At 46.6% G+C, this 24,337-nt stretch overlaps 1 protein-coding gene across 1 annotated transcript; it reads left to right on the forward strand.

The window, feature by feature from the left end:
* Positions 1–1,741: 1,741 nt before the first annotated feature.
* Positions 1,742–22,461, forward strand: plcxd1.2 (phospholipase C, X domain containing 1, tandem duplicate 2). Its single transcript, XM_078222463.1, has 9 exons — positions 1,742–1,873; positions 3,804–3,902; positions 6,574–6,671; positions 8,767–8,896; positions 13,397–13,530; positions 16,321–16,449; positions 17,425–17,586; positions 17,818–17,998; positions 21,895–22,461. The coding sequence occupies exons 3-9, from the start codon at positions 6,660–6,662 to the stop codon at positions 22,125–22,127; spliced, it is 981 nt and encodes a 326-aa protein (XP_078078589.1). The 5' UTR covers positions 1,742–1,873; positions 3,804–3,902; positions 6,574–6,659; the 3' UTR covers positions 22,128–22,461.
* Positions 22,462–24,337: the final 1,876 nt, after the last annotated feature.

Raw genomic sequence — 24,337 nt, forward strand, 5'->3', positions numbered from 1 at the left:
TGTGGTCTCACCAACACCCTATACAATTGCAACAACACGTCTCTACTTTTATACTCCAGTCCCTTTGCAATAAATGCTAACATCCCATTTGCCTTTTTTATTACGTGCTACATCTGTGTACCGACTTTCTGTGATCCATGAACATAGACATCCAGATCTCCCTGCCTGGACATATTTGAATCTGCTTTCCAATTAGATAATAATTTACCTTTCTATTTTTTTGGTCAAAATGAATAACCTCACACTAAACTCCATCTGCCAAATATTGGCCCATTATCCTAGCCTATCTATATCCATCTGTAAAATCTTTATCTCCTCTTCACTGCCTGCTTTCCCACCTATTTTAGCATCATCTGCAAATGGACTTGATGGTCTGCATGGCCTCCTTCTGAACTGTAACCATTCTATGATTCTGAATATCCAGTCCTCTAATACCTCTGGACCGTGGCAACACCAGCCTGATTATACTCAATCCCTTTGTGAACTGTCCCTGCTGGCGACACTAACTCAGCAAACTGGTGCCTTTAGAATTAGCAACAAGCTTTATAAAAGTTTATTTATTCGTGTCTCAAGTAGGCTTACACTGCAATGAAGTTACTGTTCAGGGCACAGTTGTTAGCACTGCTACCTCACGGTGCCAGTGACTCAGGTTCGATTCCCGGCTTGCGGAGTCTGTACGTTCTCCCCGTGTCTGCGTGAGTTTCCTCCAGGTGCTCTGGTTTCCTCCCAGTCTGAAAGTTGTGCTGGTTGGGTGCATTGGCCATGCTAAATTCTCCCTCAGTGTACCCGAACAGGCACCGGAGTGTGGCGACTAAGGGATTTTCACAGTAACTTAATTGCTGTTAATCAAAGAATCATAGAATCCCTACAGTGCAGAAGGAGGTCATTCAGCCCACCGAGTCTGCACCATCAACAATCTCACCCAGGTCCTATTCCCATAACTCCACATATTTACTCTGCTAATCCCCTGACACTAGGGTCAGTTTAGCATGGCCAATCAACCTAGCCCACACATCTTTGGACTGTAGGAGGAAACCGGAGCACCCGGAGGAAACCCACGCAGACACAGGGAGAACGTGCAAACTCCACACAGTCACCCGAGGCCGTAAATGAACCCAGGTCCCTGACGCTGTGAGGCAGCAGTGCTAACCACTGTGCCACTGTACTGCCTCGTAAACCCTACATGTGGAAAGCTGCCATCCACTGTGTCAAGTGGGGCTGCAACATGCTTAGTAGGTCATGCTGTTAGTGATGTGTTGGTATAAGATGCTATTCTAAAGACATCGTTTTAGAGCAATTTGTGAAATAGAACAATGTTGTTAGCTGTGGGGGGTGGGTGGAAGGCGGGGGGGGGGGGGGGTACAGAATCTATACAGGGGAATTGCATCTCCAAAGATCGCTGAATCAGTTAAATAAATTGAACTGCAGGGGAAAAAAATGACATGGAGATGCCGGCGATGGACTGGGGTAAACACAGTAAGAAGTCTAACAACACCAGGTTAAAGTCCAACAGGTTTATTTGGTAGCAAAAACCACTAGCCGTCGGAACAGCCTGTTCCGAAAGCTAGTGGCTTTTGCTAATTGGTGTTGTCAGACTTCTTACTGGGAAAAAAAATAACAGTGATGTAACAATAAACCCTTTCTTTTGCTGTCTGTGAGACTGGGAACTGGTTTTTGAACTGCATCAGTCACACCCGCCCAGACTATTCATTATTAAACACCCGCCCATTCTGAGCTACACACAGTCTGCAGCTACAGGGAAATTCGCCTGCAGTTGCACTGAGAGTCCGCAGCGGGAGCACCCAGAGCGCTCTGACAACCCCCAGGACAAACCCCCCCAGCACTGTGAGTCTCTCCATCGCATCCAGCACTGGTGAGTTCACCAAAAGGATTTATTCTCCACCCTTCCGCCTCGGGTGCAAGGTTCATTCCCAAAACCCCACTCCGGTTGCAATGAGTTCTTTAGCTCTGCAAAACACACGAGCTCCCCTCTTGGGCTCTGTTGGCTTGTTTCCTGGCTGCTGAATCCAGTTGTATTGGTTTATGCGCTACCCACACAGCCAGAGATTCCATAATATTCTCAATCTGCTGCTTTTAACATCTTGTGTTTATTTATAACGCTTTTTGACATTGCAAACGCGCGCTTCCCGGGGACATTAGAAAGCAAGCTTTAACTCGGAGCCACTTAACGAGGTCAGGGCTGATGACGGGAACTTTGGCTGCAGCTCGTAATTTACAGGAGAGGATTTAAACTGGAGCCTCCGAAAGGGTGAATGAACAGCCAGGCCAGAGAGAGAGAGGATTTACAATGTCAGCCATGGTCTGGTAGTTCAGTAGGAATGGGGTTTAAAGAGCAGAACGAGCATAAGCAGTGAAAAGAGACACGGTGGCACAGTGGTTAGCACTGTTGCCTCGCAGCGCCAGAGATCTGCGTTCGATTCCAGCCTCGGATCACTCTTTGTGCGGATTTTGCATATTCTCCCTCTGTCTGCATAGGTTTCCTCCGGGTGCTCTGGTTTCCTCTCACAGTCCAAAGATGTGTGGGTTAGGTGGATTGGCATGCAAAATCGCCCCATAGTGTCAGGTGGACTAGCTAGGGGTTATGGGAATAGTGGGATTGTGGCCAGTGCAGATTTGATGGGCCTAATGGCCTCTTTCTGCACTGTAGGGATTCTATGATTTGTGGAATTCACCACCACAGAAAATGGTTGAGGCCAAAACATTGTGTGATTTCAAGAAGAAATTGCATACAGCTCTTGGGACTGAAGGGGTCAAGGGATATGAGGGGGAAGGCGGAATCAGGATATTGAATTTGATGATTTGCCATAATCATAATGAATGGTGGAGCAGGGCTTACTCCTGCTTCTAGTTTCTATGTAAGAAACAATTAGCTACTGCAGTGGGGGAGCTTGGGAATCTTTTGGCATGGATCAATTAGAAAGAGTACAATGATCTTTCACAGCAGCAATAGTCTTGTGAAGGGGCGGCATGGCGGCACAGTGGTTAGCTCGGCTGCCTCACAGCACCAGGGGGACCCAGGTTCGATTCCCAGCTTGGGTCACTGTCTGTGTGAAATCTGCATGTTCTCCTTGTGTCTGCGTGGGTTTCCTCCGGGTGCTCTGGTTTCCTCCCACAGTCTGAAAGACGTGCTGGTTAGGTGCATTGACCATGCTAAATTCTCCCTCAGTGTACCCGAACAGGGGTCGGGTGTATGGCGACTAGGGGATTTTCACAGTAACTTCATTGCAGTGTTAACGTAAGCCTACTTGTGACACTAATAAATAAACTTTAAACTTTGATTTATGTTGCACTGGATCTTCAAGGAATGAGGGAGGAAAAGTTTAAAGGGAATATTAGGGGGGGGCTTCTTCACACACAGAGTGGTGGGAGTTTGGAATGAGCTGCCAGATGAGGTGGTGAATGTGGGCTCACTTTTAATATTTAAGAAAAACATGGACAGGTACATGGACGAGAGGGGTGTGGAGGGATATGGTCCAGGTGCAGGTCAGTGGGACGAGGCACAAAAATGGTTCGGCACAGGCAAGAAGGGCCAAAAGGCCTGTTGCTGTGCTGTAATGTTCTATGGTTCTAAGGAATGTAAAACTGGAAAGACTAGTTTACCCGGTACTGCGGCTAAATGTTGTTTATCTTCCTAGCCGGTGTTCTGCTTTTCACCACGGTTACCGCCGAGGGTGGCACCCCACAGCCCTGGTGACAATTGCAAGAACAACTTAGCATGTGCAAACTCAGCCAGTATGCAGTTTTTTCCCAGGTGTGATCGCAAATTTTGCTTTCCGATTCAGGAATTTCCCCAATATTCGGAGAAATAGGACGACAATGTGAAACCGGCATGTATTGATGGACTGACTCGTTCTGCCACCTGGAAGCTCTCGATGTTACAGGTATGTCTCACAGCTCACTGTCACCAGCGCAATATCAGTTTAGGATGTTAAAGTGATCTGTTCCCTCATTCTCCCCTGATTTGTTCAGTTACCTTAAATAAATGTCCATGAAGTTAGGAGGGACTGTTTTCCTTGGGGAAAGGACAGACAAGAGGAGAGTTGATAGCAGTTATCCAAAATTATGAGGGCTCTGGGCACAGTAGATAGGGAGAATCTGTTCCCACTCATAAAAGGATCGCGAATGAGAGGGCACAGATATAAAGTAATTGACAAAAGAGGAAGAAAGGTTTTTCACACAGCAAGTGGTCAGAGTCTGGAATACACTTCCTTAGAATGTGGTGAAGGCAGGTTCAACTGAAGCATGTGGTTAGCACTGCTGCCTCACGGCGCCAGGGACCTGGGTTCAATTCCCGGCTTGGGTCACTGAAAGTACGAAGTCTGCATGTTCTCCCCGTGCCTGTGTGGGTTTCCTCCGGGTGCTCTGGTTTCCTCCCACAGTCCGAAAGACGTGCTGGTTAGGTGCATTGACCATGCTAAATCAGAGTACCCAAACAGGTGCCAGAGTGTGGCGACTAGGGGATTTTCACAGTAACTTCATTGCAATGTTAGTGTAAGCCTACTTGTGACACAATACATAAATATACTGTTATTGAAAAGGAAGATTGTGCAATGTTAAAGTACAGTTAAAGTTTATTTATTAGTCACAAGTAAGGCTTACATTAACACTGCAATGAAGTTACTGTGAAATTCCCCTAGTCGCCACACTCTGGCGCCTGTTTGGGTAACTGCACCTAACCAGCACAAATTTCAGACTGTGGGAGGAAACCGGGGGAAACCCATGCTGACACGGGGAGAACGTGCAGACTCCACACAGACAGTGACCCAAGCCGGGAATCGAACCCAGGTCCCTGGCGCTGTGAGGCAGCAGTGTTAACCCCTGTGCAATTGTGCCACCCATGGGGAGAAGAGGGGAGGATGGCACTAAGGAAAATGCCCATTTGGAGAGGGCACAATGAATTCAGTGGCCTCCTGTCCTGTAACAATTCTGTGATTTTGTGCTGTCGTAATCTGCTTAATCCTTTATATCAAGATCACGGTCTTGAACCTAGATTATAACTGCACCTATCCCCCCCCCACCCACAAAAAAATACCCACTTCTCTCCCATTCATGTTTATCATTTAGAAGTTAGGCTTTGCACGAGGCTCATGCATAACACAATGGGGTAAATGGCTTCCTCTGTGCTGTACTGTTCTATGTACCATGTTCTGAGAAGACAGGCAGGGCCTTATTAGCACATCAAAGTCATGAGCAGGGAAGCCTAGGGCAACGATAGATATGACAACACGCTCGTTTGCCTTTCCTCAACTGATGCTCAATGCCTGCCTCCTCTCAGCCTTTTTTTTGGGTAAAGCAAGAAGGGCAGCCTCTAAAAAGAAAGGAACCGTCCGAAACAAAAAGACAAAGCAGAAAGGTAACTTAAAACATTAGATCAAAATGTGATTGAGGGGGTGGATAATACACACCAATCCCTGCGGTGCCCAACGGGCATGGAAGGCCTCGTCAGTGCCTCCTCTCAGCTATGTGAAGTACCTTGGGATAGTTAATGCTTCCAAGATGCATCACAAATTGTTGCCATTAGGTGGGGTGACCAGACTTTCAAAAGTTACCAGGACACATTGACTAGCTCCTGAGTTTCACATTGAGGGGATCTGAGAGTCTGTGCGATTGTGTCCCATTGCAGTGTGGTACTGAGCTGCTTCTCCCTGGCCTGTTTCATTGAGCACTTTTATCCTGAAGCTGCATCACCGGCTGCACATCCTCCACTAGCTCATGGTTGCTAAGAGACGTTGTCAATGCCACATCACGGTATGGTGGCACAGTGGTTAGCACTGCTGCCTCACAGCGCCAGGGACCCAGGTTCAATTCCGGCTTGGGTAACTGTCTGTTCAGAGTCTGCACATTCTCCCCGTGTCTGTGTAGCTTTCCTCCGGGTGCTCCGGTTTCCTCCCACTGTCCAAAAGACGTGCTGGTTAGGTGCATTGGCCATGCTAAATTCTCCCTCAGTGTACTGAACAGGCGCCGGAGTGTGGCGACTAGGGGATTTTCACAGTAACTTCATTGCAGTGTTAATGTAAGCCTACTTGTGACACTAATAAATAAAAACTTAGAAATAGAAACTCCATCCTCAAAGCTAAAAAGCCAATGCTCAGAATGGACCAGGAAAACCCAAATCCACTCCTTGCTTGCTCCAAAAACCAAATTCAAATTCCAATTCAATCTGATTCATGGTCCCCACAAGAGAGACAAACAGGACCCAAGCTGACAAGATAAGGCATTGCACCCAATCTTGGGCTTGACCTGATGCTTGATCCTGACAGAGCCAGCCAGCCTCCTGCAAAGCTTTGCCTGGCTGAACCACCAGCAGTTTGGCTAACTGCCCCCATCCCACCTCCATTAAACTTGGAGTGGGCAGGTGCGGGCTGGGTTGGATTTCAGGTTGGAAATTTAAACTTCCCACCTGACGTGAACCCACTCATTTTCTAATGGTGGGTAGGAGTGGGGGGGGGTTATTAATATTAATACCCAAATGATAAGATGTACTGGCTTGATTTGCATAACTCTGCTTTTGAAATCATTATGACCTCACTACATTACATCCTATGCTTTCAGGCACGGCTTTTGACGCTTGCAGCTGGGAAAAGTGAGTGCAAACTCTCACTGGACAATGTATTGCACCCCGCATAATCAAGTAGATAATGTGCTCCAAGGTACCTGCAAATGCTGTTTCTTTTCTACCCGTGCTGCTGCAGGATGTAATTATTGGGGACCAGGCGCTACTCTGGGTTTCAGGGGCTTTTCAATTCTCCATGAACTTGGGTTCAACTCCATGCCATCCTTTTGTTTTTCGGATTTGAATGTCCAGTTTGAACTAAATTTGCCGAATCAGGCCACTATTAACCATAGAAAGATAGAAACCCTACAATGCAGAAGGAGACCATTCGGCCCATCGAGTCTGCGCCGCAAACAATCCCACTCGGGCCCTATCCCCGTCATCCCAAATATTTACCCCGCTAATCTTTCTAACCTACTCATCCGGGACGCTAAGGGGCAATTTAGCATGGCCAACCCATCTAACCTACACATCTTTGGACTGTGGGAGGAAGCCGGAGCACCCGGAGGAAACCCACAAAGACACGGGGAGAATGTGCAAACTTCTCACAGACAGTTTAAAGTTTATTTATTAGTCACAAGTAAGGCTTACATTAACTCTGCAATGAAGTTACCGTGAAATTCCCCAAACCGGGAATCGAACCTGGGTCCCTGGCACTGAGAGGCAGCAGTGCTAACCACTGTGCCGCCGTGCTGCCCTAGTGAACATGGGTCAGTAGTTTTGTCTCCAGTTTGGTACTCAGCCTTGTTGGACGGCCGCATACTATGTGGGAAATGGAAAGGTGAATAATGTGTGGAATGGGCATGATTGGCACATTGTTCAGCAGGACAGTGGGAACTTTGCCCTGCATCCAAGCATGTTTGGCTGTTTCTAGCACTGGGTGCCAGGGAATGGGAATGGTTCTATTCCTCTTCACCAGCTTCCCTCATGGGATTTCGCCCATATTGGTGAGAGCAAAGGCTTCCCACAGCATCGAACAAAGTTGGCATCAATGTCCAGGAATATATGTAACAGTGTGAGATATAAAGACACGGCTGGGATTTGGTCCCTGTGGTGAATGACAGAATCCCCCAAGAGTCAGAAAATGAGAATCTCGGCAGCAAGATCTTGTTTTCAGATTTCCCTGCCCCCGTCTCCCGGGCGGTGACATAAAGGGGTTCCTGCATTTGGGAATCTCATTTAAATCAATTATTGTTGCATTGAAAGGCTTCAACAAGCCAACATTCGCATACCCCCCACCCCTGCTGAAGTGAAGTCACATCGGCGTGCCAGGAGAGCGCACAGGTAAGCATAGCCCCCGGGGGGAGAGGGACATGCCTGGGCAGTACCCTGGCATTGCCCCTTGGCATTGCCACCCTGGGGGAAAGTGTCGGGGGCTGTGCCAAAGGGGGCCACTCTGGAGAGCTCTATTGCAGGGTGGGCTTCCTCTTCTCCATGGGGAGGGGGTGGGGTGGTATCTTGTGTCCATGGGAGTGGAGGTGCTCTCAATGTGTGTCTCTGGGGTGGGGGGTGGGGGGGGGGCGGGGCGGTCTCCGTGTACATGGGGGAAGGAGTTCCTTATTTTTATTGGCGATCGGAGCTTATTCTGGCCCCGCCTAACCAGCGTGATGGTGTGGGCCACGCCGGCAGATTATATTTGCGCAGAGTGCTGCAAGAAAAGCCACCCATGCAGTCCAAAGATGTGCGGGTTAGGTTGATTGGTCAGGTTAAAAATTGCCCCTTAGAGTCCTGAGATGCGTAGGTTAGAGGGATTCGCGGGTAAATATGTGGGGGTAGGGCCTGGGTGGGATTGTGGTCGGTGCAGACTCGATGGGCCGAATGGCCTCCTTCTGCATTGTAGGGTTTCTATGATATTCTATGATAATGAGCTGCACGCTGGTTTTCCTGCCTCAACCAGCACTCTGTGCAAGAGGAAAAGGTCTGCCCACGCTCTCTCCTGCACCATCGGCCGCCATTATCCGAGCGTGGCCCATTGCATCGCAGTGCCCTGTTCTCCCTGACATGGGTGGGAGACCCCTGATTTGGCACCTGGCACACCCCCTCCAGATGATAGAGTTGAGTTTGTGAACCTGCAGGTGAAGGAATATCAACACAGTGAGTCAGTCACCTGGTTTGGGGACAAAACTGATGCTGCAATCTCAAAGGGATAGGAAATCATGTAAAACTGATGACTTTTTTTTAACTTTCTGTAGCAAATGGCAAATTCGAGGGCAAGTTCGCAGATATTATTTTCAAGTCTTCTTCAGAATCAGTTTTCCCATTGGATGTCAGATTTACCAGAAAGATTATGGGACGAGTCGCTCTGCCATCTGGCCATTCCAGGTAACTATGGGTCATTTAGTCCATTGTTGTCTTTTATAGTCAACTGGAATGTGGGAACAAAGAACAAAGAACAATACAGCACAGGAACAGGCCCTTTGGCCCCCCAAGCCCGCGCCGCTCCCCGGTCCAGGATTGAATCCTGAATCCAGGATCCCCACCCAATTTTCCCAAGGGAGAGGTAAGATATCCTGGGGAAGGTGGTGGCCTTGTGGTACTGTCACATGACCAGTAATCCAGAGACCCAGGGTAATGGGACCTGTGTTCGAATCCCACCGCGGCAGATGGCGAAATTTGAATTCAATAAAAATTAGGAATTAAAAGTCTAACGATGACCATGGTTGGTTGTCGTAAAAACCCATCTGGTTCATTAATGTCGCTATTGTACCTGCCTCAACCACTTTCTCTGGCAGCTCTAGGCGATGGCCTAGGTGGGGAGGTGATGGCCTAGTGCTATTATCACCATCTGCTGTGGTGGGATTTGAATTCAATAGAAACAATCTGGAATTAAGAATCTACTGATGACCATGAAACCATTGTCAATTGTCGGAAAAACCCCTCTGGTTCACTAATGTCCTTTAGGGAAGGAAATCTGCTGAACTTACCCAGTCTGGCCTACATGTGACTCCAGACTCAGAGCAAGTGGTTGACTCTGAAATGGAGGGCAGTTGGGGATGGGCAATAAATGCTGGCCCAGCCAGTGAGGCCCATATACCCTGAATCAATAAAAAAAATTAAGCATTTTGAAGGTCATCCGTTCCGAGACCCTATCCCCATAATATATTTTGAGTCCCCAGTGTGCGGGGCTGCACTGCTGGAGATAGCAGCTGTTACTTTGGGGGTGGAGGGGATATGTTAATAACTAATGACAGGACTCAAAGAGCACTAGGAGATTCTCTGCAGCTTTCCTCTATTAAACAACACCATGAGAAATAAGTTAGTTCAGCAATTGTCTCCTGTGTCCCTGTTTCGTAAGCATGTATGTAGCTTCCGACAGAGAGAGAGAGAGGTTCTTGATTGGTAAGGTGATCAAAGGGTTACGGGGAAAAGGTGGGAGAATGGGGTTGAGAAACTTATCAGCCATGATTGAATGGCGGAGCAGATTCGATGGGCCAAATGGCCTAATTCTGCTCCTATATGTTATGATCATTGGGTAAAGAAAATGGAGTGTTTCAAGCAACTTTGTCGATATTTATTTACACCAAGTTGCAGAAGTAGGGTGTCAGTGGTTTCTATTGCAGTGCATGGTGGCGCAGTGGTTAGCAGGGACCCGGGTTCAATTCTTGGCTTGGGTCACTATCTGTGCGGAGTTTGCACGTTCTTCCCGATTCTGCGTGGGTTTCCTCCGGGTGCTCCGGTTTCCTCCCACAGTCCGAAAGACGTGCTGGTTAGGGTGCATTGGCCATGCTAAATTCTCCATCGGTGTACCTGAACTGGCACCGGAGTGTGGCGACGAGGGGATTTTCACAGTAACTTCATTGCAGTGTTAACGTAAGCCTAATTGTGACACTAACAAATAAATTTTAAAAGTGAGGGAATGCACGTGAAGATGGGGGACACTCTTTTCCTTAACTTCTTTCCATCTTTCTCTCAGACGTTAATGCTGTGAATTCAGTGCTGACTGAGTCATACCTCTTGCGCCGAATGGAACCGTTTTCCATTTCAGCCTCCCAGTCGGGCGGCACGGTAGCACAGTGGTTAGCACTGCTGCTTCACAGCTCCAGGGACCTGGGTTCGATTCCCGGCTTGGGACACTGTCTGTGTGGAGTTTGCACATTCTCCTCGTGTCTGCGTGGGTTTCCTCCGGGTGCTCCGGTTTCCTCCCACAGTCCAAAGATGTGCGGGTTAGGTTGATTGGCCATGCTAAAATTGCCCCTTACTGTCCTGGGATGCGTATATTAGAGGGATTGGCGGGTAAAATATGTAGGGATGTGGGGTTAGGGCCTGGGTGGGATTATGGTCGGTGCAGACTCGATGGGCCGAATGGCCTCTTTCTGCATTGTAAGGTTTCTATGATTCTATGATGATCTTGCGGATCAAACACATCCCCCTTGTAATAGATTCCTCTGCTCATTAAACCCTGATAGTTGTTGCTCAGACTGACCTACCATAAAATTGTGTAAAGTTGACTTTCGGAATGAAGGAGTTGATTCAATGGTGTGAATGTTGGGAGGTGCTTAGAAATGGAACTGTTCCACAGAGGTTCAAAGGTGTTTCCGGTTGCAACGCCAGAGGACATTTGGCACCAGCCCAGTTTTTAGATCTCAGTGCTGTTAGCTACTTCAATACATCCTTTATTTGTCGTCAGGCGGCTGTCAGTATCATGATCAGCTGGTGAATCATAGAAACCCTACAGTACAGAAAGAGGCCATTCGGCCCATCGAGTCTGCACCGACCACAATCCCACCCAGGCCCTACCCCCATATCCCTACATATTTTACCCACTAATCCCTCTAACCTACGCATCTCAGGACACTAAGGGGCAATTTTAGCATGGCCAATCAACCTAGCCTGCACATCTTTGGACTGTGGGAGGAAACCGGAGCACCTGGAGGAAACCCACGCAGACACAAGGAGAATGTGCAAACTCCACACAAACAGTGACCCAAGCTGGGAATTGAACCCAGGTCCCTGGAGCTGTGAAGCAGCAGTGCTAACCACTGTGCCACCGTGCCGCCCGTACCGTGGTGCATTTATTGTCGCTCCCTGCTGGCTCTGAGTTAGTGATACTGTTTGTTCGGTTACAGAGCTATCTGCATTGCAGACAGGCCAAGCCACCTGGGAATAACAAGTTCCTTTCCCTGAGAACGTTAATGAGCTAGTTCTGGTTTCAGAACAAAGCAGGAGGTTTCACAATTCCACTTATTTATTAGAATTCAGTTTCACAATTATTCAGATGGTGTTTATACTCACAAACGTTAGGGTCACAAGTCCAGTACTACAGCCACTAAATTACTCAGTGTATTTACACCGACGCTATGAAAAGTGTACTCATAGAATGATACATTACAGTAGGCCATTCAGTCCTCTATGTTTCTGATGGCTCTTTGGTGGAGCGATTCAATTAATCCCACTCCCTTTTCCCTTCGTTCTGCATATTTTCCTTCCCCAGTGTTTATCCAATTCTCATACTCTCTAGCACTCACTCAGAAAGTTCCACTTTGCAATTCTCAGTTGGTTTTTTTTCTGGAAACTTCTGCAGTGTACAAAGATGTAGCAGCACAAACAGTGAGTCCAGCCTGTGGCCGAACCCATTGTAGTGGCATCAAGAGAAATTATCTTCCCAAAGGCACACTGAATGGATTTTGAGTAAATTAAAACCCCGCCCATGTTAAGCAAGCACCAAGTTAGAAGAACCATGAATGATTTTGTAGCAAGTGGGGCACGGTGGCACAGTGGTTAGCACTGCTGCCTCACAGCTCCAGGGTCCTGGGTTCGGTTCCTGGCTTGGGTCACTCTCAGCATGGAATTTGCACGTTCTCCCCATGTCCGTGTGGGTTTCCTCCGGGTACTCTGATTTCCTCCCACAGTCCAAAGATGCGTGGGTTAGGTTGATTGGCCACGCTAAATTGCCCCTTAGTGTCCCGGGATGTGTAGGTTAGAGTGATTAGCGGGGTAAATATGTGGGTTTACGGGGATAGGACCTGGGAGAATGTGCAAACTTCTCACAGACAGTTTAAAGTCAGTGCAGATTTGATGGGCCGAATGGCCTCCTTTTGCACTGTAGGGATTCTATGATTCTATGAAGTTAATGAGAATCATGAGAGACATTTCTGACTTGATTGCAGTGTTTAAGTTCCATTTTAGTAATTGGACATGTAAACTAGGCTGATACTCCAATGGCGCACTGTATTGCAAAGGGTGCAACTGTTGGATTAAATGCTTGATGGAGGCTCCATCTGCCTCCACAGGCAGACTAAAAAGATTGTGTGGCAATACTTGAAAGACTAGTAAGGATTTGCTTTTAAAGGAGGAAGTGAGGTGTAGCTTGTTAATGTCATAGAGTCGTTGTGTCATAGAGGTTTACAGCATGGAAACAGGCCCTTTGGCCCAACTTGTCCGTGCTGCCCTTTTTTTTGAACCACTAACCTAGTCCCAATTGCCTCCGTTTGGCCCATATCCCTCTGTACCTATTTTACCCATGTAGCTGTCTAAATGCATTTTAAAAGACAAAATTGTACCTGCCTCTACTACTACCTCTGGCAGCTCGTTCCAGACACTCACCACCCTCTGTATGAAAAAAATTATAGTAGTTTGGGTTGAGAGTTATAAAGAGCTTGGGGTAGGGTGACTGAAGGATGCTGTTGGGGAGGCAGTAACTGGAATATGCAGCTGAAGGAGAACTATTCAGATAGAGTGTAGTCAGGAACATAGGGAAATCCTTTCCATCGCTTTGTGTTGACCCGTTTATGGTGTAAGTAATGTTTTGGCAGGTTTATGCTTGATTAACATAAAGTGATCCTACAAGGTTGTGACAGTAAAATTATGTTTGTCCCAATCTAGGAAGCCATGACTCGATGACGTACTGCTTAGATTTAAACTCTCCAGTCAAACCTTCGGAAAAGATTTTAAACTATTTGGATCATGTAATTCCCTGTATCACTCGACCGGAGATATATAAATGGAGTAGGACACAGGTATGTTGCACCTTTTGCAAATTAGTTTATCGGTCCACTTTGTACCTCAGTTGTCCATATCAAGTATTCCAGGTTATAGTCTGGTTAGATGCAGAGTAAAGAGTCCTTTTAGTCTGTCCAGCAAATTGCCTTGGCTGCAATCGCTGACAAGTACCACTGTGACATTTTTTTCCCCATTTCCTACATATCCCATCCTGTAGCCTCAGTCAACACTAGTTCAGTTTCAAATTGGGGACAGTTTTGCACCCAGTGGGAACTGGATCAAGGTTGTCTTGACTTCTTTCATGCAAGGCTCATTCATCTGGACTGGAATCCAGTGCCGTCTCTGGAGCTGTCTGGCTGGTGACTATCTAACCCACTGCACAACTTAGTTTTGTTTTGAATCACAGTTGTTTGTACAAAGCAGTCTCATTTTACACAGCCCATGCAGACAGAATTTTTATTCATTCATTTGTGGGACAGAGACGTCGCTGGCTGGGCCAGCATTTATTGTCCATCCCTAGTTGCCCTTGAGAAGGTGGTGGTGAGCTGCCTTCTTGAATCGCTGCAATCCACGTGTAAGGGTTGACCCACAATTCCGTTCGGGAGGGAATTCCAGGATTTTGATCCAGCGACTGCGAAGGAACGTCGATATATTTCCAAGTCAGGACGGTGAGTGGCTTGGAGGGGAACTTGCAGGTGGTGGTGTTCCCATGTATCTGCTGCCCTTGTCCTTCTAGGTGAAAGTGGTCATGGGTTTGGAAGGTGCTGTCTAAGGATCTTTGGTGAATTGCTGCAGTGCATCTTGTACTCCACTACACCCTGCTGCTACTGCTAGTACACACTGCTGCTACTGAGCGTCAGTGGTGGAGGGATTGAATGTTTGTAGATGTGGTGCCAATCAAGCGGGGCTGCTTTGTCCTGGATGGTGTCAAGCTTCTTGAGTGTTGTTGGAGCTGCACCCATCCAGGCAAGTGGGGAATATTCCATCACACTCCTGACTTGTGCCTTGTTGATGGTGGACAGTTTTGTTAAGTGAATGACTAATTCTGGCACGCCACGTATTGGACATTTACATCCTTAATGCAATGTTTCATATTACTGGTGAATTTCTACAGTCACTATACATGAGAGTCCTGAATGAAGTACTGTAGGTGGAGTTAGAGGGTGAAGATAATGGCACCAAAGTGTGCTGCAATAATATATCATTCTAGTAAATCTATTCTGTGCCCTCTCGAAGGCCTTGACAACCTTCCTAAAGACTGGTACCCAGAATTAAGCACAATGCTCCCACTGAGGCCTTACCTGTGATTTTTTAAGGTCACCTGAATTCCAAGTTGTTACATTTGAAGCATAAGTGAACCTGTATTATTTACAGTGTATACAAATACAAATGGTAAGTTCCTGAAGGAGAACTATTCAAAGTTTAAAGTTTATTTATTAGTATCACAAGCAGGCTTACATTGTAAGAAGTCTCACAACACCAGGTTAAAGCCCAACAGGTTTATTTAGTATCATGAGCTTTCGGAGTGCTGCTCCTTCATCAGGTGAGTGGAGTGGAGTACATTAACATTGCAATGAAGTTACTGTGGAAAATCCCCTAATCATCACACTCCAGCGCCTGTTCTTGTACACTGAAGGAGAACTTAGCATGGCCAATGCACCCTAACCAGCTGTGGGAGGAAACCGGAGCACCCGGAGGAAACCCACGCAGACACAGGGAGAACGTGCAGGTTCTGCACAGTCACCCGAGGCCGGAATTGAACCTGGGCCGTTGACGCTGTGAGGCAATAGGGTGTAGTGGAGGACTCTGGCAGTTAGCCGGAAGGCACCATAGCAGATAGTCTGTTGTGATATCTTTGTGCGTATGTGAGTACAGTTCTCATGTTTGTAAAGTTGTCTCTCTCAGCTATTCTGTTTGTGTCTTGTCCCAAATTAGTTTCGTTACCTGTGACTTTGTCTGTCTGATTATTTGTAGTCTTTTTCTCTATTTGGTAGGTAGGAGATGTGGGCACTGGCTGTCAGTGTAGCCTGACAGAAATTATAGGGGAATCATAGAAACCCTACAGTACAGAAAGAGGCCATTCGGCCCATCGAGTCTGCACCGACCACAATCCCACCCAGGCCCTACCCCCATATCCCTACATATTTTACCCACTAATCCCCGGATACTAAGGGGCAATTTTTTAGCACGGCCAATCAACCTAACCCGCACATTTTTGGACTGTGGGAGGAAACTGGAGCACCCGGAGGAAATCCACGCAGACACGAGGAGAATGTGCAAACTCCACACAGACAGTGACCCAAGCCGGGAATCGAACCCAGGTCCCTGGAGCTGTGAAGCAGCAGTGCTAACCACTGTGCTACCACTGTGCTACCGTGCCGCCCTATGCTCAGGTAGTGATGTTCCCATGCATCTGCTACCCTGGTCCTTCTAGATGGTAGAGGTCGCAGGTTGGGAAGGTGCTACTGATGGACTTATCCCTCATCCTCTCACCCATTGCCATTGCTTTTCCACCTCCCCAGCCCACGTATTCCTGTTTCACTTCTCTTAGATAACTCACTGCGTTTCCTGGCTGCCTCTGAAACAGTGTTACATAACATTCCGATAAGCCAGGCATAAAGCACACACTTACAGGAAATGAACTTGCATTTATAAAGTACCATTCACAACATCCCAAAGAACTTTATGATCAAATAAGTACTCAATTGTAGTCACCCATTGCAATGTAGATACCACATGGAAGATTTCAATTTTATGTAGCAAGGCAGAAAGGAGTTGATAACTAAACCCTGTTTTTTATTTCATAGGAATCAAGTATAACTGAACAGCTGGAAGCAGGTATCCGATACTTTGACCTAAGAATTGCACATAAACCAAATGACACATCTGATCATTTATACTTTACACACGGGATCTTTACAACCGTAACAGTCCTGGTGAGTGAGTCCTACTGAAAATATCAGGAAATCTGATTCTAAATACAAATGTTTCGCTAAATATAAATATTTCCTGCCATTTTGCTGACTGCATTTTTGTTACGTTTTTAAAAAATTCATTTGTGGAACATGGGCGTTGCTGGCTGGCCAGCATATATTGCCCATCCCTAGTTGCCCTTGTGGGGGGGAGTTGAGAGTCAACAACATTGGCTGTGGAATTACTGTGGCTCTGGAGTCACATGTCGGCCAGACCAAGTAAGGGCGGCAGATTTCCTTCCCTAAAGAACATTAGTGAACCAGATGGTTTTTTTCCCCGACAATGGTTTCATGGTCATCAGTAGATTCTTAATTCCAGATTTTTTTTTTATTGAATTCAAATTCCACCATCTGCCGTGGTGGGATTCGAACCCAGATCCCCAGAACATTAGCTGAGCTTTTAGATTAATAGTCCAGCGATAATACCAGTAGGTCATCACCTCCCCGAGGTTTTTTATTAGAAATCTAGGTCAAAGGACAAGGGTCATAGTGCAGAACACCAGCATTTTTATAACCATAGAATCCTACAGTGCAGAAGGAGGCCATTCAGCCCATCGAGTCTGCACCGACCAGAATCCCACCCAGGCCCTATCCCCATAACCCAATGCATTTACCCAGCTCGTCCCCCTGACACTAAGGAGCACTTTAGCATGGCCAATCCACCTAACCAGCACGTCTTTGGACTGCGGGAAGAAACCGGAGCACCCGGAGGAAACCCACGCAGACACGATGAGAATGTGCAAACTCCACACAGACAGTGACCCAAGCCGGGAATCGAACCCAGGTCCCTGGCGCTGTGAGACAGCTGTGCTAACCACTGTACCACCACTTTGGAGAACTTGTGAGATAAAGCAGTGTTTTCGTTTATGTGTTTTCACAAGCCTGACAATTGCGTTACTTTATTCGGTGCAATTAACATTTTGGAAATGTGTTTTAAAGGAGGCTTTGAAGGAATTTGGACTCTGGCTGGAAACCCATCCTAAGGAAGTGGTTATATTGGCCTGCAGGTTCTTTGATGGAATAAATGAGCAACAACATCATGAGTTGATTCAGGGAATGAAAAACATATTTGAAACCAAAATATGTTGCAAGACCTCTGTTGTAAGTAATAATCTTGGATTGGTGGCCAACTCGTTTCATTGGCAACACCATAATTAAAAAAGAAACCTGTGTACTAATTTTGCAAAATTTGATTTAAGGGAAATGGGAAGGCATGCACTCAACTGAGAACAATGCTCAGTGCGTTCCAGAGAAGACTTGAATTCTACTAGGGACCAATTAGCTGCTGGGTCAATTAATGAATGCATCTTTAATGTAGATTTCTGTTTGCAGGAACTTGTTTCATTAAGAAGGCTTTGGGAGTTGGGCTGCCAAGTCATCATCTCCTACGATGACAATATTGCAAAAGAATATCCGGAACTTTGGCCTAAAATCCCTTATTGGTGGGCAGATACATATGACCCTAAATCACTCGTCCAGTATCTAGAAATCAAGAAACAGACTGGACGACCAGGTACAGAAAATACGGACCCTTTAATAACGTCAAGAGTATTCCAAATGTGATAGCTGCATTGCATGTTTACAAAGATCCGGGTAGCGAGAAATGGTTCTCAGAAATGTAGGAGATCTTTGGTGTTTCAACCTATCCCAACAGCAGAATGATTGACTGATGCGGAGAAAACCCACAGCCACCAACTCATCTTGGTCGCTACATCAGCCACAAACATTGTGAGGGCTGAGATTCTGACTGCCCTGCTGGCAGTGGATCCAGATGTAGCATCTGAAAATCGTTGGCGCGCTGTGCAAGATTGGACACTATTCATAAGACCATAAGACATTGGAGCAGAATTAGGCCACTCGGCCCATCGAGTCTGCTCCGCCATTCAATCATGGCTGATTTTTTTTTTCTCATCCCCATTCTCCTGCCTTTTCCCCATAACCCCTGACCCCTTATCAATCAAGAACCTATCTATCTCTGTCTTAAAGACACTCAATGACCTGGCCTCCACAGCCTTCTGTGGCAAAGAGTTCCACAGATTCACCACTCTCTGGCTGAAGAAATTCCTCCTCATCTCTGTTTTAAAGGATCGTCCCTTTAGCCTGAGGTTGTGCCCTCTGGTTCTAGTTTTTCCTACTAGTGGAAACATCCTCTCCACATCCACTCTATCCAGGCCTTGCAGTATCCTGTAAGTTTCAATAAGATCCCCCCTCATCCTTCTAAACTCCAACGAGTACAGACCCAGAGTCCTCAACTGTTCCTCATACGACAAGCTCTTCATTCCAACGATCATTCTTGTGAACGTCCTCTGGACCCTTTCCAAGGCCAGCACATCCTTCCTTAGATATGGGGTCCAAAACTGCTCACAATACTCCAAATGGGGTATTCATGGGGTACACTTGGAAAATCCATTCTCGGATGCTATTTTGAGCAGTGATACTGAGCCATACAGATCAGAAAGCTCAACCAAAATGACATTTTGGGCGCAACAATGGGATTCTGTGCTCCTGGCCTTAAATAAGACCGGTGCGAGAAATATTAAGGGTTCCTATTCCTAATCTCAATCTAATGACCCCGAATAGAAAAGACTTTCTGAGTGAAGGCAATTTGCATCTGATACACCTTGCTCTCCCACCCACCCCCACGTGGTTGATCACCCTATTACTATCTGTCTGTGCACACATGAATAATTATTTTGCCTTATGTACTGGGTCCTGTGGAAATATTCCTTAGCAGGAGGCAACAGGGGTGGCACAGTGGTTAGCACTGATGCCTCACAGCGCCAGGGGCCTGGGTTCGATTCCCGGCTTAGGTCACTGTCTATGTGGAGTTTGCACATTCTTCCCATGTCTGCGTGAGTTTCCTCCGGGTGCTCCGGTTTCCTCCCACAGTCAAAAGATGTGCGGGTTACGTGCATTGGCCATGATAAATTCTCGCTCAGTGTACCCGAACAGGGTGCCGGACTGTGGCGACTAGAGGATTTTCACAGTAACTTCGTTGCAGTGTTAATGTAAGTCTACTTGTGACTAATAAATAAACTTTACTTTTTACTTTACATCCTTAAGGGAGAACGAGAAGCAAAAATAGGAGAAAAATTAGCTGTAACAATTTACCGTTGAAATATTTTACTCAAATAGTGACTTGAAAGAAAAATACTGCACATGCTGGAAGTCTGAAGTGAAAACAGAAAATGCTGGATATACTCAGTAGGTCAGGCAGCATCTGAGGAGGGAGAAGCAAGAGTTAACATTTCAGGTCGATGATCTTTCATCAGAACCAGAAACGGTTAGAGATTGAATCGGTTTCAACCAAGCAGATGGAGGGAAAGGAGGTGGGGAAGGAAGGATAAAAGGGAAGATCAGTGATAGGGTGGCAGGCAGGAGAAATTAAATTAGAAAAGTATATAAGATCCTGAATGGGATTGACAAGGTGGATGTTGAAAGGTATGGAAAAAGTAGGCGTGGAGTGGATGCTTCCTCTTGTGGGGCATTCTAGACGAGAGGTCATAGTCTTAGGATAAGTGGTCACAAATTTAAAACAGAATTGAGGAGAGCCTCCTTCTCCCAAAGGGTTGTGAATCTGTGGAACTCGCTACCCCAAAGTGCGGTGGATGCTGGGACAGTGAGTAAATTTAAGGAGGAGTTAGATTTTTAATTGGTAATGGATTGAAGGCTTATGGGGAGGGAGAAACAAGAGTTAACATTTCAGGTCAACAGGAAAATGGGGATGAGGAGCACATCAGCCATGATCGAATGGCAGAGCAGACTCGATGGGCCGAATGGCCTAATTCTGCTCCAATATCTTATGAATTTACGAAAGGAGGTTTGGGCGGCACGGTGGTTAGCACTTGCTGCCTCAGTACTAGGGACTGGGATTCGATTCTGGCCTTGGGGACTGTCTGTGTGGAGTTTGCATGTTCCCCCCATGTCTCCGTGGGTTTCCTCAAGTCCAAAGCTATGTTGGTTTGGTGAATTGGGCATGTTAAATTGCCCCTTAGTGTTCAAAGACATTTAATTGAGGTGGATTAGCCATGGTAAGTGCGTGGGGTTCCGGGGAAAGGAGGGCTTGGGTGCGGTACTGTTTCGTAGAGTTGGTGCAGGCTCGATGGCCCGAATGGCACTGTAGGAATTCTATGGTTTCCTCTTATGGGTGAGTCCAGACCTAAGGGACACTGTTTTAAAATTAGTGATTCCCCTTATAGGATAGAGATGAGAAATGTTTTCATCGAATCATAGAATCCCTACAGTACAGAAAGAGGCCATTCGGCCCATCGAGTCTGCACCGACCACAATCCCACCCAGGCCCTACCCCCATATCCCTACATATTTACCCACTAACCCCTCTAACCTACGCATCTCAGGACACGAAGGGCAATTTTTTTTAGCATGGCCAATCAACCTAACCCGCACATCTTTGGACTGTGGGAGGAAACCAGAGCACCCGGAGGAAACCCACGCAGACACGAGGAGAATGTGCAAACTCCGCACAGACAGTGACCCAAGCCGGGAATCGAACCCAGGTCTCTGGAGCTGTGAGGCAGCTGTGCTGACCACTGTGCTACCGTACCGTGAATGTTTTCTCTCAAAGGGTTGTACGACTTTGGAACTCTCTGCCTCAGAGGTGGAGGAAGCAGGGTCATTGAATATTTTTAAGGCAGAGATAGACAGTCTTGTTTGGCAAGGGAATCAAAGGTTATCAGAGGTAGATTTCAACACACAGATCAGCAATGATCTTATTGAAGGCGGAACAGGTTCAAGGGGCTGAATGGCCCACATATGCTCCTATTTTGTATGTAAAAAGGATGAAAAGTGAAGTAGTAGTTATGATCTGAAATGTTAAACTCAATGCTGAGTCTGCAAGGCTGAATCAGAAGATGAGGTACTGTTCCTTAAACTTCTGTTGAGCTTCATTGGAACATGTTGGAAGTTGAGGGCAAAGAGGTCAGAGTGGGAGTGTTTAAAGTTTAATTATTAGTGTCACAAGTAGGCTTACATTAATACTGCAATGAAGTTACTGTGAAAATCCCCTAGTCGCCACACTTCAGCACCTGTTCGGGTACACTGAGGGAGAATTTAACATGGCCAGTGGACCTAACCAGCACGTCTTTCGGACTGTGGGAGGAAACCGGAGCACCCAGTGAAACCCACGCAGACATGGGGAGAATATGCAGATTCTGCACAGACAGTGACCCAAGCTGGGAATCGAACCCGGGTCCCTGGTGCTGTGAGGTAGCAATGCTGACCACTGTGCCGCCATGTGGGAGGAGATTTAAAGTGTCGAGCAAGAACATCAAGGTCAAGCTTAATAATGATCGATGTGCTTTGGAATACTTGCTGCAGAACATCTTGTAATCTCTTCATAACAATGTTTTATTGAATATAATCTTACCCAGTTTTATTTTTCCTTCCCAGATGGATTTTTTGTTGCTGGCATAAACCTGACTGAAAATTGGTGGTATATCCTGACTCACCTCTGCAGCTCTTTGAAGAGACTCACTTTCCCTAATTATCCATATTTGAGTGACTGGATTAAGAAGCAGGTTCCTGGATGTGGAAAGCACTGTTTTAATATAATTGCTGGAGATTTCATAGGAGCTGGCTACCTGGTACCTGCTGTACTTGCTCTCAATAACAAATTGATATAAAAAGAGTGACCTTTGCAGGTTTATAAATAATTATCGGAAGGTATATTTGCTCAGTTTGTGAGAAAGCTGTCTTGTCTTTGCGATTACGCCGTCAAATCCAATGCCGGAATTTTACATGGAGACGGTGGCCTTGCTTTCCCTTTCTGTTTGGCTGTGTCACCCTGTAGCTAATTAACAGTCGTTGGGCTAGAGTCGGGATTCAGAACTGCTGGCTGATCCACCCGGGAATGGCGATCAACCGGGAATGGTGGCCACTGTTGAGACTACAGGCAATTCCAGTAGAACTGCCATGAATCTGGACTTATCTTCAATGCTGGCAGACCCCAGTGAGAAAGGATGGGGCAGGGTGGGTGGGGGGAGTTACTGGATTCATCAGGGTGAGATAACCGGGTTGGTGGGTGGGGGTGAAACAGAACTTGGAGGCAACCCCACCTGCTTCCCAGCTCAGCGGACCCTTGGCTCTGGTGCCCACCACTTGGGTAAAGTCCCAGCGACTGTCGGAGGAGGCACTTCAGTGGCTACTAGTTGGCCAGTTGATGGCCTCAATTGTCCTATGGATGTGCAGGCTGCTTGACATCTCCTCTGCCCCAGGTAAAACCCAATGAAGGCGGGTAGGCCACAGGCATGACAGTGATGCCCAATTTTGTGCCCCACTTGCCTGTCAGCCCCAGGAAGCAGAAAATTCCAGCCCAACTCTTTGATTGGCAGTGAAATTCCCATTCTAGGAATTGAGTTCATAATCCAGCCCTGAGCAAGTACTGCATTGTTGGAGATGCTGTGTTGTGGATGAGATATTAAACATGGCCATGTCTCTCTTCAGAGGCATCTAAAGGATCGGCCGGGGTCTTGAGTTTAAAAATTGGCAAGTCATGTTGCCGCTTTATAGAACCTTAGTTAGGCCGTACTTGGAATATAGTGTTCAATTCTGGTCGCCACACTACCAGAAGGATGTGGAGGCTTTGGAGAGGGTACAGAAAAGATTTACCAGGATGTTGCCTGGTATGGAGGGCATTAGCTATGAGGAGGTTGGAGAAACTTGGTTTGTTCTCACTGAAGCGACGGAGGTTGAGGGGAGACCTGATAGAAGTCTACAAGATTATGAGAGGCATGGACAGAGTACATAGAAGCTTTTTCCCAGGGTGAAAGAGTCAATTACTATGGGGCATAGGTTTAAGGTGTGAGGGGCAAGTTTTAAAAGAGATGTACGAGGCAGATTTTTTACAGAGTGGTGGGTGCCTGGAACTCGTTGCCGGGGGAGGTAGTGGAAGCGGATACAGTAGTGACTTTTAAAGGGTGTCTTGACAAGTACATGAATGAGATGGGAATAGAGGGATATGGTCCCCGGAAGCGTAGGGGGTTTTAGTTAAGTCGGGCAGCATGGTCGGTGCAGACTTGGAGGGCCGAAGGGCCTGTTCCTGTGCTGTAATTTTCTTTGTTCTTTGATCCTATGGCACTGTCCCGGCAAGTCTAGAGGTTTCTAGAAGTCACTATAGCTCTCTCAATTATAGAATCATACAGCGCAGAAGCAGGCCATTTGGCTTTTAATGCCTGTGCCAGCCCTGTCAGAGCTATCCAATTAATCCCACTTTCCTCTTTTCCATGATAGTACAATTTCTCTTCCACTTTATATATTTATCTGATTCTCATGTGAAAGTTCCGATTGAGTGTGCTTCCGCCACTCCTTTAGACAGTGTATGTCAGATCACAATTCATGATGTTTAAAAAAAATTCCCTCCAACACAAAAACAGATGAAGGACTGAGATGTCACTATATTCACGGAGCTGTGAGAGATGTCACTATATTCAGAAAGGGTCTAGTCTTTCAGATGAGATGTTCAACCAAGACGCTCTTTGCCTATTACTTGAAGGTAAAAGAAAAGCAGACGTTTAGAGTGGTGAGGGGGAGGTTAACCTTGTTGTTTCACCCAACGGTTTTCTCAATGTGACTAAAACACATCACTGATGAACTAATATTTTAGTTTTTTCCTCTCGCTGTTTTCCCAGTGAATGTGGTCCTTCTGCTGGCGGAGTAGAATCAGGCCCACAACGTTTCATAATGCCTATGCCTCTCCCCTTCACCTTATTTATAATGATTAGTAGAAAGATAAAAAAGCTACAGTATTAAATACCAAAAGAGAAAATGCCCTTGATTTGACAAAGGGTCGTCTGCACTCGAAACGTCAGCTCTTTTCTCTCCTTCCAGATGCTGC

Source organism: Mustelus asterias, chromosome 10 (genome assembly GCF_964213995.1).
Source record: "Mustelus asterias chromosome 10, sMusAst1.hap1.1, whole genome shotgun sequence".
In the NCBI taxonomy this organism is placed as follows: domain Eukaryota; kingdom Metazoa; phylum Chordata; class Chondrichthyes; order Carcharhiniformes; family Triakidae; genus Mustelus; species Mustelus asterias.